A 16,460-nucleotide genomic window follows, 5' to 3' on the forward strand; every position below is an offset into this window, starting at 1 on the left:
TGTCAAGGTGCCCCGCCAATCAGAGAACACAATCAGGGGTGCTGTCCCACCCCCAGAGGGAAGACCATTTTGCGGCAGTGCGTGTGGAAATGGTATTTGAGGTACTTTGATACATGTAGGCCTTCATTCTAACTATGACATGACTAGTACAGGGGCGGGCATTGTTTTTTAGGTCAGGGTTCATTATTGAAACATGTAGTGGTGACCACACGCTATCGGCTGGGATGAGTGGCGATAGCAAGAACTCTCTTCTTGAATTGTGAAAAATGCTGCCCAAAAGGGTTGTCAACCTCCTGCCTTTGTCAACTCATTACTGTGGCCGAGCATCGCGCGCACGTAGCGGCAGAATTGCCGCATGTATTAAGCGCGTACCGTGTCATTTAACATCATTGTATTAATTATGTTGAACATCTGGCTCATTCACTAGAGCCGAGAGCAGAAACGATGCGAAGGAAAGAAGAAGAGAGGAGAGAGCAGAGAGAAGACGAGAAAGAGAGAGGTAGCAGAAGCAGAGATCAGAGAGAGAGGAGAGAGAGCAGAGAGAGAAAGCCGAGAGAGCGGGGGAGTAAGAGAATGCGAGCGGCGAAGATGAAGATGAGAGAGAGAGAGAGAGAGCGCTGGGAGGATGAGACTCGCTGATTTAATAACGGGTGTTCGCCGCATGGCGCAATAAACTCCCCCAGAAAATTTATATTTGCAATAATTATGCATTTAAAATGAATGAAAAAGGCAGTTACTGCTTAGCAATAGATTTATATGAATAACATTCCGATCAGTAGACCTTACTTGAGAAATGTAGGAAGAAGCATACTTGCATGTAGGTCCCCTCTACATATACGCAGTCAGTAAAGCATGCTGCCCTAACGTTCGTGTGCTTAGGCGCATGCGCAGATATCTCACCAAGAAGAGTATATATTTTATTGATGAGCTATTCTATTTTTATCGTTAAAAAAACTGCAATATCTCAGCATGATTTAAAGTAATGAATCGTTATCAGTAGATCTGTACGTATTTTATAATTAGGAGGGCGCCGCACATAAGCCTGTATGCGTGCCGCAAAACACCTACTTCATCCTTCCGTCCTTCCCCTTGCCCCGGGCCTTGTCCCTCGCTCGACTCCTAGCTTCTTTTACCGTGCCGCTCAAGCCTATCATCCCTACGCCCTTTTCCCAGTCTCCCACCCCTTCTCTCTCTCTCTTCCGCAAGCTATAAATCACCTGCATGTTTCTTCAGTAATTTCAGTATCTCGAGCAGTAGAATTTATTTAATAAAATAATATACTTAGATATTATCTTGATATAGGGTCTGGTTTCCGGTTCGGCGCCGCCCGCAAACCGTATTGAACGTATGGAAACGGCCGAGAAATTTACTTTTGGCATTGAACGCTGGTGAGCCAACGCGCGAGCGCCATCTTCATGAACAATTAGCACCTAGCATTCTGCGGGATGCTGCGACCGAAAGTTTGAAAATTTTGAAATCACAATTGACAATCAAGTGAACAAATGATGGTCGGATTTGCGCATGCGCACCATACACTGTCCGCGTCCACGCCTTTGTTTTAAATGACGATAACATCGGCCTAAGACCATTTACTTTAGGCGCTATGTAACCCAATCGCGCTATACCTTAGGTAGGGAATAGAGATAAGGCGGGCAGTGCGGCCACAACGCAGAGATAGTATAATAAGGTAGTTAAGGTCAGGAAGTTTGGCGGATAGTGCACCCACGCTTGGCAACAATGGCTACTCTTCTTGCGTGCTCTACATCGTCCCATGCGTCGATCTTGCCTTGGGCGCACGTCGCCGAGAGTGCCGAGTCACTGAACTCCGCGAAGGTTACAGAGAACAAGGTGTCGCTCAATCAACGCAGTGGCGTGCACGTACATTGGCCGTTAGGTATACGGTGGGGGCGGACACTAGCCGAGAGTAGAGAGGTGTGTCGCCACCATCAACGAAAAGCATCAGTTTGGCATGCTACATTGCTGAGATCAAGTGGAAACGGAATAAAGAGGGAAAGCGAGTGAGCGCCCCAAAGAGAGAAGAGAGAGAGCCAGAGATGCAGATCGAGAGAGAGAGACGAGAGAGAGAGAGATGAGAGAGGTAGGGAGAAGATACTAATACGATGGTCTTCAGCTGTGCATATGCCGTACGTGGTTGCAGAACAGTAGGTGAGATGGACCTAGCAATAGAGAAAACGCGATGCAGACGAAAGTTCACTCTGGCTGCAAATTTCATGCGCAGAATGTACACCTGGCATCTGTGTGTTGGATTTAATAAAGCGAGCCTGAGTGTATGAATATAATTCTTGTATGGCTAGTGAGTACACATATAGACATTGAGAAAAGAGGTGAGAGATAGGGGAAGAGAGGGGAGAGAAAAGAGAGCGACGCGATGAAAAGAGAGAGAGATGAGAGACAAAGAGAGCGTCAGAGGCCGCGAAAAGAGAGAGGCAAATCTTAGATAATATAGAGCACGAAGACGACGCGATGAGAGCAGAAGAGAGAGAGAGAGAGAGATGAGAGAGCAGAGGAGAGAGATAGAGAAGAGAGGAGAAGAGGAGAGAAAGAAAGAAGAGGAGAGAGGGGAGAGAGAGAGAGAGAGACGAGCGCGAAAAGAAAGAGGGATCTAGATATATAGACAGAGAGGAGAGAGCGAGAGAGCAGAAGAGAGAGAGAGAAGGAGAGAGAGAGAGAAAGAAAGAGAGAGAGAGAGAGAGAGAGAGAGAGAGAGAGGAGAGAGAGAACAGAGAGAGCGCCGCGCGAAAGAGAGAGGGATCTAAGATATATAGACAGAGAGCGAGAGAAAGAGAGAAGAGGAAGAGAGAGAAGAGAGAGAGAGAGAGATAGAGAGAGAGAGAGAGAGAGAGAGAGAGAGAGAGAGAGAGAGAGAAAGAGAGAGAGAGAGAGAGAGAGAGAGAGAGAGAGAGAGAGAGAGCGAGCCAAGATTTTCGTAACCCGACCGCTCGGTTAAGGCGCCTTCACACCATAGCGTATGCTGAAACCTATGAGTTGCGTGTAAAAAATATTTTTATACGCACCAAACGCAACCCAAATCAAACAATTCAACCTATTCAACCTATGGGTTGCGTGTGAGTTGCGTGTGGGTTGCGTGTGGGTTGCGTGTGGGTTGCGTGTGGGTTGCGAACTAAACTTATGATCCCCCCAATATCTGCGATCACCTGCGTTCGAGTTGCGTGCGAGTTGCGTGTGAGTTGCGTGCAGAACTTGCGAGTTGCGTTTGAGTTGCGTTCAAAACTTACAAGTTGCGTTGGACCTGCGTGCTAGTTGCGAATATCGGTCACGGGGTAAAAACCTGTATAAACTCTGTGTTAACTCTGTTAATAATAGAAACCCAAACCATGAACCTAAACCATGATGAAGAACCTAAACCACCCAAGTCTGCCCAGATGAATTTGTAATCAGCATCTACAAGGGCGAGGAGCACCACAGAGTAGAACCCCTTGTAGTTGTAATACATGGATCCACTGTTGGGGGTACACCTACATGCCACGTGCTTCCCATCTAGGGCCCCACATGTATGGGGAAAGTTCCACCTCTTCATGAAGTTGTCTGATATGGCACGCCATCCCTCAGGAGTGGTGGGGCAGGTCATCACCTTCCTCCATGTACTCATCAATGATGGCCAGACCTCACGGACCACGACTGAGATGGTGTTGGGTGGTACTACTCCATCCGTACTGCATTGTCGGAGTACTTGGTACCCGGCGAGCCGTGCCGCAAAGTGACTGCCAGCTTCAGGCAGGCGCGTCCAGGGGCAACCTGTACTTGGTGTTTTGCTTCGTGATGCGAGGACCAACTCTCCGTAGCAGCTCATCGTACATTTCGGGGGGCATCCGCATGAAGTTCTTGAATGCACCTTGGTCCTCGTTCCGGAGCTCCATCAGAAGCTGGTCGTAGAGACCAAAGTGAAGGCGCCTGCTAATCCATGGTCTAACCCACACTCTTCTTCTTCTCTTTCCTCCCCTTCTGTTTATTCTATTCTGTATGTGTTGGAGTGCTAAATTGACCAGATTAAACTGATGTCCAATAACAGCAAGAGGTAGCTCCATGTTGTCACCTCGGAGGTCACCAACAACTGACACCGATCTAGAAAAGGCCACTATTTATGCCATTTTCTCAACCAGCGTCATGTAGTACGCAGCTTAACACGCAACTCACACGCAACTAATAGGTTGGATACGCAGGCATAGGTTGGGGATACGCTGGAATACGCACAAAGGTTGGCGGTACGCTACACACGCAACAGGATCGCAACACGATCGCCAACATGATCGCAACAGGCTACGCCCACACACTTCGAACATGTACGCTACCAAACCGGGCCAGATACCTCAATTTGGGCCTGCGATCACCTGCGTTCATTAACTTTATGAGTTGCGTACAGTTGCGATCGTGTTGCGATCGTTGTCTGTTCCGTGCGTAGCGTACCTGTTGCGTCCTGTTGCGTATAAATTGAATCGCAGCGATTCGCCAGAGAATTTTTGAACAGTTCATAATTTCTGAACTTACTTTGCGTGTGTCTGCGATCACCTGCGTGCTTGTTGCGTACCTTCAAAACTATAAAACCTATTAGTTGCAGTACGTGTAGTTGCGTTCGTAACTTATGCCACTATTTTTTATTTCGCAACCATACGCCACTGGTGATCGCTATGGTGTGACAGCACCTTTAGATTTTTATTTAATAATTTTACTAATAATTTTACGACAGACGACGAGTCTAAGGTGCCGTCACACCATAGCGATCACCAGTTGCGTATGGTGATTGCGAATAAAAAATAGTGGGCATAAGTTACGAACGCAACTCACACGCAACTATAGGTTTTATAGTTTGAGGTACGCAACAAGCACGCCAGGTGATCGCAGACACAGCGCAGAGTAAGTTCAGAAATTTTTGAACTGTTCAAAAATTCTCTGCGAATGCCTGCGATCAATTTATACGCAACAGGGACGCAAACAGGTACGCTACGCACGCGAACACGATCGCAACACGATCGACACTGGTACGCAACTCATAAGTTATGAACGCAGGTGATCGCAGGTCCAAATTTGAGGTATCTGGCCGGTTTGGTAGCGTACATGTTGCGAATGTGTTGCGTACCTGTTGCGATCATGTTGCGATCATGTTGCGATCCTGTTGCGTGTGTAGCGTACCACAACTATTGTGCGTATCGCCGCGTATCCCCAACCTATGCCCTGCGTATCCAACCTATTAGTTGCGTGTGAGTTGGCGTGTTAGTTGCGTTACTACATCGGGTCGTGAGAAATGGAATAATGTAGTGGGCCTTTCTAGATCGGTGTCAGTTGTGTGTGACCTCCGAGGTGACAACATGGAGCTACTCTTGCTGTTATTGGACATCAGTTTAATCTGGTCAATTTAGCACTCCAACACATACAGAATAGAATAAACAGAAGGGAGGAGAAGAAGAAGAAGAGAGTGTGGGCTTAGACCATGGATTAGCAGGCGCCTTCACTTTTGGTCTCTACGACCAGCTTATGGTGGAGCTCCGCGAACGAGGACCAAGGTGCATTCAAGAACTTCATGAGGATGCCCCCCGAAATGTACGATGAGCTGCTACGGAGAGTTGGTCCTCGCATCACGAAGCAAAACACCAAGTACAGGTTGCCCCTGGACCCTGGCCTGAAGCTGGCAGTCACTTTGCGGCACCTGGCCTCGGGTTACCAAGATACTCCGACATGCAGTACGGATGGAGAGTACCACCCAACACCATCTCAGTCGTGGTCCGTGAGGTCTGCCAAGCCATCATGATGAGTCATGGAGGAGGTGATGACCTGCCCACCACTCCTGAGGATGGCGTGCCATATCAGACAACATTCATGAAGAGTGGAACTTTCCCCATACATGTGGGCCCTAGATGGGAAGCACGTGGCATGTAGGTGTCCCCCCAACAGTGGATCCATGTATTACAACTACAAGGGGTTCTACTCTGTGGTGCTCCTGGCCCTGGCTTGGTGCTCCAAGCTTCAATGATGTCACGCAAGGACCGGAACCATCGTTGCAAGTGGGCGCCACCTTTGATCTCATCGTATGAGGGTACAGCACCTGGCCTGATCTTCCCACCTCTTCAGCTTCTTGCCAGTGTCTTTGTAGGCGTTGAGTTTGGGATTCCACATCATTGGGTTCTCCCTCAGCCACTCAACCATCAGAATCTCTCTGGCCTCGCTGATGGTAGCACATTCTTTGATTTTCCTGGCCTTGCTAGGGTTGGCCACATTCTCTTCCTTGGATTTGGTAGAGAACCAGAGCCATGTTCATCAGAGAATAGAAATGACTGCTGCATTATTTGAATGATGTGATGAATTGGAGGAGTCACGGGTCAATGGTTCTCTACGAGGAGGAGTTGGAGACCTGGGAGACCTGGACCTGGACCTGGCTCGGGTAGAGGCCTTTAACAGAGTTATACAGGTTTTTACCACGTGACCGATATTCGCAACTAGCACGAAGGTCCAACGCAACTTGTAAGTTTTGAACGCAACTCAAACGCAACTCGTAAGTTCTGCACGCAACTCACACGCAACTCGCACGCAACTCGAACGCAGGTGATCGCAGATATTGGGGGGATCATAAGTTTAGTTCGCAACCCACACGCAACCCACACGCAACTCACACGCAACCCATAGGTTGAATAGGTTGAATTGTTGATTTGGGTTGCGTTTGGTGCGTATAAAAATATTTTGTACACGCAACTCATAGGTTTCAGCATACGCTATGGTGTGACGGCGCCTTTAATAACAAACATCGAGAGAGAAAACACGAGGAAGCAATTATGCAACCGTAAAGCCAACCCTAATCATTGCTGCTCACCCGTCTCTTACTCCCACTCACTGATCCTCATCCGCATTCCCAACATCCCTCTCTTCTCCCTGTTCTCCTCTCCGTTGCCGCCGCCAACAAGAAACACCACAACAAACAACAACAACAACAACAACAACAACAACAACAACAACAACAACAGCAACAACAACAACGACGACGACAGGCACATCCCGCCCCACCGTGCAACCAAGCACGTGCAGCCGAGCTCCGTATGTGCACGCGCGCATGCGCGCATGCACGCGTGCGGTCCAATCGGAAAACCCATTCGACTCTTCCCGTCATGCCTAGAAAACAGCGCTATTCTCTGAATGGTCCGAGGGTACCCGATTGGCGTGCGGTCATGTCCATCTGTGTACGGCAGATACACTCACATACACCTGTTGTGCGCGAGGGAAGGTACACGCGTGCGCGCACGTACACGCGCACGTGCACATGAGGAGGTCGGTAGCATGGACAAATACAACGGGCAACCCCTCCGGTAATCCACTGCCCTCGTGGCATCCCTACGCTGTGACTGTGCACGAGTCTTTGCGTCTGTACGTGCGGTACCTCGCGAATTTATACATGCAATAATGTGTATATCCATCGCCCCACGCGTACGCCCGCGGTCGACGCTGACCGCTCTATCGAGTTGGCCAACTCGCAGTCGTCAGTGTAAACGCGCTGCACAGTTCATAGAACGGTTGATAGAGCGTTGGGAAGTTGGTCCAACACAAATTCACCAATGCCAAATTCGCAAATTCGCCAAACGTCAATTCGTCAACACAAGGTTGGCAGTGTAAAAGCAGCTTAAAGCATTTAGACGCCCCCATGAACTGTTGACAGTCTGTAGTTTATTGACATATTGCGCTGATCATACATGAATAATAAAATGTAAACGAACACAAAAATGGAAGATGGATGAGTTGAATGCCGTAATGAAGTTGTGGCAATTATACCCACACAGTGAAGTAATGTATTTCTACTGTGCCGTCGGATCCTTTTTGGCGGATGACAGTTGCCGTGATGGCGCTATCTCCCTCGGCGGCGGTGTAGCTGAGATCGCTAAAGCCAAACTCTCCCGGCTCTAACCATTCAACAAAACGTATCTATGTATTATCGTGAATGTAAATACGGGTTGCATACTGTCTATCTGTCACCGGCCCGTGCAATCATCTCCTTCATGTAACCGTCAGGTAGACTAGATGGCGACATTTAAAAAACTGCACGCGTTTGCAACTGATAAGACATGTTTCATATCCTTAAAGTGTTACGGTTTGGAAAGCTTCTGAATTTCCGTAGGATTACATCTGCATTAATGATCCTCATCGCTTAGCAACCTATGGACACACGTATTCACGTACGGAGTTTGCATTACATTAGATTGTTGTAGTTGCGAAAGGAACATTGTCAATATATAGAAGGTTCAATTAACGAACAATATATCAAAATTTAACATAATCAAAATTTCTGTCCTATTTAATTATTTGGCACACTATAAGAACAGGAGTACATGAATAGATTCACACACACATGTTCATTTTATTCAATTCATGTTACTATTAATGTACGCATATATAGAATAATTTTATCTATTCATATACTCCTGATTAGAATACGTCTATGTTGATTTAGAATCGCGATCTTACCATCGTCGTCGATGACCATGACTCTCACAACACTCGGATCACCGATGCCTATGGCACCGACAGGGTTCTTTAGGATCACGTAGAACTCAACGTCTGCCTCGTACTGGTCGTCGTTGATGATGGCGACGCTAACTGTACGCATCTGATCATCGTCGCGAAATTCCTGTCGGAGACAGCGTTATGATTGTAACTTATACATATATACATATTTATTTATTTATTTATTTATTTATTTATTTATTTATTTATTTATTTATTTATTTATTTATTTATTTATTTATATATATATATATCAGGAGTAGATAATAGGGATTATCTTACCTCCCCCTTACTTTACCTCCCACCTTACTTTCCCTATTATCTACTCCTGATATATATATATATATATATATATATATATATTATATATATTTGTTTATTTATTTATTTATTTATATTTGTGCGCACGCGCGTATGAGTGTGTGCCTGCGTCCGTCTGTCCGTGCGTGCGTCCGTGCGTCCGTGCGTGCGTGCATGCGTGCGTGCGTGCGTGCGTGCATGCGTGCGTGCGTGCGTGTGTGCGTGTATGTGTGTACGTGCCTGCATGCGTTTGTGTATGGGGGAGTGTGTATGTATGTAATTAAATTCATAGATAATAAATGACACCGAATTGTGCAGATTCTATGTGCCAGTTCTTTGTACCGACACTTGAGTTCCAGTTGAGTGTTATCGTATACTCTGATACGTGTCATACTTATCATGTGTAGCACTTAGAGTAGACATGTCGTTATGTATATACGCATATACTTCCTGTCGCTTAAAGAGACATTCGCTATATAAATTACGAATGTACCAGGTTATCATTACTCGATATAGGAAAAGATTCCGTAAATCGAATGGTGATACGCCTGAACCGGTATAACTGACCATGAACCGGTGGTATTGAACCCTGGACTCATACATGTAGCCGACAAGCACGACTCCAGCTGCGCTGCGACCGATATAGACATACCCCAATCTCTCTCTCTCGCTCTCGCTCTCTCGCTCGCTCTCTCTCTCTCTCTCTCTCTCTCTCTCTCTCTCTCTCTCTCTCTCTCTCTCTCTCTCTCTCTCTCTCTCTCTCTCTCTCTCTCTGATTTATCTGTTTAGTTAGCAGTAAGGCGAGATATGAGGCGCTTTTGCCGATAGCGCGAAGTGCTAAATGTACACATATGACGTATTTGATATAATATGATATGATAAGTATATATAATAAACTGAAGAAATCGAAAATCTACTGCTATATGCAGCTATGGCAAAGAAAGATCGGTCGAACGTTGAGGATAGCAAGCCGTTAGATGATTTTGATAGCATATTGTATGAAATTGGTAACTTGGGAAGATGGCAACTGATCGCATTCTTTTTTGCCGCCAGCGGAAGTTTCGCTCAGGCGTTCCACAACATCGTAATGCCATTTCTCGGGGCTACGCCGGAGCACTGGTGTCGAGTGCCAGAACTAGAATTACTGCCGGAGCACATGCAGAAGAACTTCAGCATCCCACTAGAAGAGAACAACGGGGACGTGACTTACTCGCAGTGCACCATGTTTGTGGCGAGAGACTATTCGCAGCTAGCAGCACTGTATCGGAACGGATCATTAGAGACTGTTCCGGCATCGTTCTTCAGTAATGTCGAGCAAGCCAAGTGCCAACATGGATGGCTCTACGATGCGTCATTTCGATCATCGACATTGGTCACGGAAGTAAGTGTTCTGTTAACGTGAACCATTAATTAATTGTCCGGTCGCGCGACCTTTACTTGTCCAATTATTTCCTATGGACCTCCCTGCGTTACTATATATAACGAGTCCCTGATAGCTAGTTATGGTTTAGTTATGAAAAATCATTTTCTCATAATATTCAGTATGCAAATAACGAATAATGGAGACGAAGTAGATATTTGCTAGTTTCGCTGATCGGAAAAATTCCCGTTATTGTACCTTGCATTGTGTATTAAATATTTTATTGGTATTGTGTATTGAATTATTGTACATGTGTAGGGCAATGCTATTAGCTAAGTGTTTTTCAACTATGTTGTCAGTTTGCCTGGCAAATTTACATAGGTCTTCCACCTTTTTCCAGTGGGATCTGGTCTGTGGAAAACAGGCGTTAGCAGCCTCTGCTCAATCTGTCTACATGTTGGGTATGATAGCAGGGTGCTACGGTTTCGGAACTCTGGCGGACATGTAAGACATAATAATAAATATAAATATAACTATAAATATAAAAATAAATATAAATATAAGAGAGTTTGTGCACTACAGAATAAAGATCGTTTCATTCGGAGGTGATGGACGGGTTATCACAGTAACTAAAACAATGAGCTCTGATATATGGCCTTGATATACAGGGGCGTAAATCCGTACCGAGGAGTGGGAGGGATGATCACGCGAAGGGGGGGTCCGGGGGGCCCTCCCCCAGAATTTTTTTGAAATTAGACCCCCTCAGATGCGTTTTCTGCGCGAGAAAGGAACTTTTCGGTCCGGACCCTCTGGACCCCTCCCCCCCCCCTGTACACGCCCCTGCAGTAATTGAAATGATTTAGGTCTGCCCATGTCTCCAAATTATCATAATTAGCTGAACTTTCAAGTGAAGGAGTTTTTTTTTGAATCTCAGGGGGGATATTTGTACAGGCCATCCCCCCCTCCTTCAAGAGCGGGGGGGATGCATCCCCCCATCCCCCCGGGATTTACGCCCATGTTGATATATGTAAATATTGCGAGACGAATGATAAAAATATCTATATATATAGGGTGTTTTTAATATACTTTATGTTTATCGGAGCCTTTGTTATGGTTGCTCATAGGAAAGGGAGGAAGTGGACAGTGCTTCTTTCGTCGTTGATATTTGCCCTGAGTGCCACTGCAGCATCTTTCTCTCCAAACCTCATCACGTTTTTTATACTCCGGCTAATTATCGGGGCAGCTTCTGCCGGAACGTGCAATGCTGCTTACATATATGGTAATTAAAACGATGGTCTTCTATGTCCTATATTATCGGTTTCTTCGACACACTGAGGAATATATTCAACTTTAAAAAACGTTGGTAAATATTTTAAGTACTTTTAGTCAACGCGTGACAGCAAACGTGTAGTTTCATGGTGGTACTTATACTGGTGGCACTGGTAGTACTTATACTCATGCTGGTACTTACGAATCGCTCTGCATGTTCTTATACAGGCATAGAAAGCGTTGGACCACTGTACAGAAACCGAGTGGGCGTTGGCGCGTCATTAGCGTATTCTACCGGCCACGTGTTAGTGGCTCTGTGTGCCTGGGTATTTCGCGACTGGCGATACCTCGAATTTTCCATATCTATCTGGCTGTTTGCTATGTTGATCTGGTACTTGTAAGTATTATCGATATACAGTTGTTATCAGATTGTATTAACAAGTCATGTTTCCGTGGTGTTTGCTCGACCTTTAATATAAATTTTCAGTTTCTGTCTCTGGTGGGAACAATTCAAGATTCTTGAAGGTATTCATGAACGATGATCAAGTTACTCTTATAGAAAACAATCACGGCAATACTTTCACGTTATTAACAGTTATTTTAGTTGTGTGAGCCTCTACGCGTTACATAATATACTGTCTGGTCCTAAGTCATTATATACCTTATCAAGTATATCTGCATCTGGACGCAAGCGCTTAATTAGGACTAATTACGAAAGCACGAAATTCAGATTACTAGGATTAATTCGAATTAAACATGTTACAAATGAATAAGATAGCAATTAAGGACTGAGATTACCAGAATACATGCATTGTTACTGGTTCGAGACAGATTATATTCAATTAGGGTGTGTATTAGCTTAACGCCTAGATAACGTGGTTCGATCCCTACCATTTATTTGCCGTGGATTCAGGTAATGCAAACAAACCCGCTGTGTGTATTGTGCATGCGTGCGTGCGTGTGTGCGTGTGCTTGGATGAGTGTGTATGAACCACTAACCACTAACCACAGGAAAACGGGCAAAAAATATTGTCCTTCGATCTATACTTATAATAAACCGTGTTATATTATATGTACAGACAGCCGTATGTCTATACATATAATATAACGTATTTTATTATATTTATAGGCAGACGGGAACTTTTTAGCCTTAAAAAAATTATGTGCCGTCAACCGCTCGCAGGCTGGCACGTACACACACTAGTGTGCACACATACCGACCGTTGTCTCTTACTCAACCATTTACCTAGTTTACGATTCAATTTCAATGTTATTATTAGGCTTGGCATTATTTAACCCCTATTTCGTTTAATCATATACAGTAAATAGCTCCAATAATTGTATTAAATATGATAGTAATCGTAATGTAAAAGTACCTATATTCACCGTATATCATCGAAAACTATCTAGATTCCAATTACTGAGTGTGTATAATGTGAATTTTCGACTAGGGTTCTATTATTCAGATTAGATGGTTCAAACATCGATTAGAAACTCTACAATAAGAGTCGTACTATAATAGCCAGTGTAAAATTATTGCAGTATTATCCCGGAGTCTCCTCGTTGGCTCTACGCTCAAGGGAGAATGGATGAGTGCGAACACGCCCTGCGAAGAGTCGCGAAGAGAAACAGGAAAGCCTATCCAGACCACATTGATCTCAAGCAGCATTTAAAGGTGCAGATCAATACAGATCTTGGCAGCCGTGCGCTATAGCCAAGAGCATTATTATACCTATTAAACAACTAATCAGTTTTTACGGAACGTATAGTTATTTTATTATCTTTTAGGACTACATCGCCTATGTATTGGATTAACCAGGGCGATCGAAAGTAAACTAAATTTCGTGCGAAAAGTATTTTCGAATCATAATTAAAATAAATAAATTGAAAATGACTGATATCGACTACGGTGCCTAGATCCATAGAGATATATCCTAATACACTATGTAGAGATAATGAAAGAGTGTAAATAAATATATGCCAATACCGCTTGAAAAGCATATGTCGATCGCTGCTTCAGTCTTATAGAGTTACGACAACCGATGGGAAGTCACGGGAGGCAAATATCACGGATTTAGTTCGGACTCCAAACATGCGAAAAATTTCATTCATCATGTGGATGCAATGGTACAAGACTAAAAACGAATATTATTAGCTACCAATTAACTATAAATTAATAAGATTGTATTCTGATCTTAAAACATCACGTTCAATTCTCGCTTACCTTAGAATCTTATCTTCAATTTCTTAGTCCGTAATTTGAATGTATAACTCATTAATCGCACGCGTGTGTTACACACTAATGTTTATAAGCCGTAGCTATTACACTGATGATATGAACGTATTTTAATGATTCGCGATCATATGTGGGTTTGGGAGATTATATTCATATATTCAGTTAATCTTTCAATTGCAGGTTCACAGTAGCTCTCGTTTATTACGGGCTCGCTCTCAATTCAGCCAACCTGGGAACAAACCCCTACATGAGTTTTGTGATAATGGCCCTAGTAGGGTATCCAGCCAACTATCCCTGCACGGCCCTGATCCTAAAGCACCTCGGAAGACGGTTATCGTTGTCACTGACCGCGCTAATTGGAGGAGCTAGTTGCCTGTTTATAGCCTTGCCCTGGCCTACGCGTAAGTATATGCTATGGAGCGAGACACGTGACCCCAAATCAGCGGATTTTTATTATGTTACATCCATTATTTTCCACACACACGCGCGTGCGCGCACACACACGCGCACGCGCACGCGCGCACACGCACACACACACAACACACACACACACACACACACACACACACACACACACACACCGCACACGCGCGCGCGCGCGCCCATCCACGCACTATATATATATATGTATTTATTTACTTATATATCCACACTATACGGTGATATCCTCAACCTGAAGTGTGTTATTGATGTAAGGATTTCTGTGGGTAAAGTAACAAAATCCTAGTTGCTGCGTCAAGGTACCGACTTTGTACCTACAGTCTACAGTAGGCCTATACAGCATTGAGATATAAGATGTTTTATATCCCCGCAACCCTTTACGATAAAGTAATAATAGAGCGCTTATAGCGACCAAGAAAGCTAAGCGTTGAATGTGATTTCTGTCTATACTTTGATCGTTGAGGGACAAGTTACAAATGTCGCGAGCCTAACGTTTTTTTGCGCTATTTTATATTTATGTGTGTAGCTCTGGCGCTTGTGTGATGTCATTCAAAAAATAACTGCATTTTAATTTGACGTGTGTAGATCTGAATTGGGTAATTGTAACATTGGCTACGATCGGGATGTTCGGCGCAAATGGCATGTTTACCGTTAATATGCTCTACACTGGAGAGTTATACCCAACAGTCGTAAGGAATATTGGATTTGGTACCGGCTTTACATGGGCTAGATTTGCTGGACTGTTGGCGCCATACGTGGTGCTACTGGTAAGTTGATAAAAACCACGTAATATCGCAATTTTCCTTTTGCACACAAAAAAATTACATAAACCTCAAAGGATCTGACTGATCGAGCAATATATACTGTGACAGCGATTACCAAAGTGATAAAGGTTATATACGCGAGTATAAGGTTTACCATACAATCGCAACCGCTTGGAAAGTCCGAAAAGCTCAGATACTTCCAAATAATGGTATTCGTTCATGCCGCTGAAATGTGAATCGCATATGTTTAGCAATCGTTAAATTTGAGTGACGTCATTGTTCATACGACTTACGGACAATTTTTTACTTTCAGGGAAAATATTCACGGGAACTGCCGCTCATCATATCTGTAGTTCTAGCCATCGCAGCCGCTATAATGGCATTATTCTTGCCAGAACCATAGACAGAGAAACTTCCAGAGACATCGAAGACGTGAAAACTTCGGAAGGGTAGGTACAGTATATGAGTAAATTCATGTGAACCGTTTTTGTTCGATTGATAAAAACACAATGTAGTGAATTTTCTTGCTCCTGATCTGGTCTCACACACAAATTCATTTGTACACCACAGTACAATTCACCAGCGTTAAACTAAGCTATCTCAAAGTCGTTTGAACCATAACAACAATAAATCGGTCTAATGATAAAAACGTGTGGTTATACATGATGCGCGATAGAAATACAATCTCAATCGGGTTGAGATACATGTTCAACAAGGTGACCGTTGTCATAAAACATCATAAATAGTTATAACATGATGGATGTAAATTGTCATAACCTTTAAAGTGAAGTGTCGTGCAAAATTTACGACATTTTATATTCATAGCAGTTATAATAATTACTAAGCATAACTATTTTATGTTTCCGTCAACACAAGCCTCTATTTTCTCTTTTCTAGGCAGCACAAATTTTCTATGCTTCCCCAGCAAATGAGCAGATGGAAATTATGTAAAGGATGGATCTTTCTTTCGCTTTCCGACTTATCGTAAAATATTAAAAACGAGCTTCAGAAATTATTTTTAATTCGTTATATTTCGATGAATAGACTCGACGACAGAAAGAGAGAGAGAGAGAGATATGTGTTGTGATGTTGAAGAATATTAGATAGACGACGACAATGTCGAAGATGACAATGGCGACGTCGACGATGACGATAGTGGCGAGAGCCGATAACATCCTTTATTGGGACGACAACATCAACAAATAACGGGCAAGAAAATAAACAAACAAACAGAAGGAAGTGTACCGTCTACTGTTTATTTGCTCACATTGAAGAAGCCGTTTATTCACACTATTGCTCTGTCACGTGATCGAATTATGTTGTTTGGTCCGAATAACACACGCCGCGTAAACACATTTACAATCCAGTTTCAGCGTGTCTACATTTAAGAGATTTTGAGAAAATATAAGACAGAATCGTGATTTGTTGACAAATATATCGATATCATGTTTGCTGTAGAGCTGTCGGCACAGGCAGCCGTTCCTATGGTAATGTTTGTCGTATATGTTATTCTTCGGTGACCAGCGCTGATAATGTAATTTTATCTTCTCCTAATAACATAACATATACA

At 44.0% G+C, this 16,460-nt stretch overlaps 1 protein-coding gene across 2 annotated transcripts; it reads left to right on the forward strand.

Annotated features, from left to right (window-relative positions):
* The first annotated feature begins 9,564 nt into the window (after positions 1-9,564).
* On the forward strand, positions 9,565-15,921 carry LOC106805963 (solute carrier family 22 member 21-like). 2 transcript variants are annotated; one of them, XM_014807783.1, is made up of 11 exons: positions 9,567-9,663; positions 9,874-10,201; positions 10,581-10,684; positions 11,305-11,459; positions 11,678-11,846; positions 12,992-13,124; positions 13,470-13,576; positions 13,866-14,086; positions 14,712-14,893; positions 15,204-15,339; positions 15,789-15,921. In XM_014807783.1, the coding sequence occupies exons 2-10, from the start codon at positions 9,908-9,910 to the stop codon at positions 15,291-15,293; spliced, it is 1,455 nt and encodes a 484-aa protein (XP_014663269.1). In that variant the 5' UTR covers positions 9,567-9,663; positions 9,874-9,907; the 3' UTR covers positions 15,294-15,339; positions 15,789-15,921. The 2 variants fall into 2 exon arrangements, with proteins under 2 accessions (XP_014663261.1, XP_014663269.1); XM_014807775.1 differs by having other exon boundaries at positions 9,565-10,201.
* The last annotated feature ends 539 nt before the right edge of the window (positions 15,922-16,460 follow it).

This window comes from Priapulus caudatus, unplaced genomic scaffold (genome assembly GCF_000485595.1).
Source record: "Priapulus caudatus unplaced genomic scaffold, Priapulus_caudatus-5.0.1 Scaffold7, whole genome shotgun sequence".
Taxonomy (NCBI): Eukaryota; Metazoa; Priapulida; class Priapulimorpha; order Priapulimorphida; family Priapulidae; genus Priapulus; species Priapulus caudatus.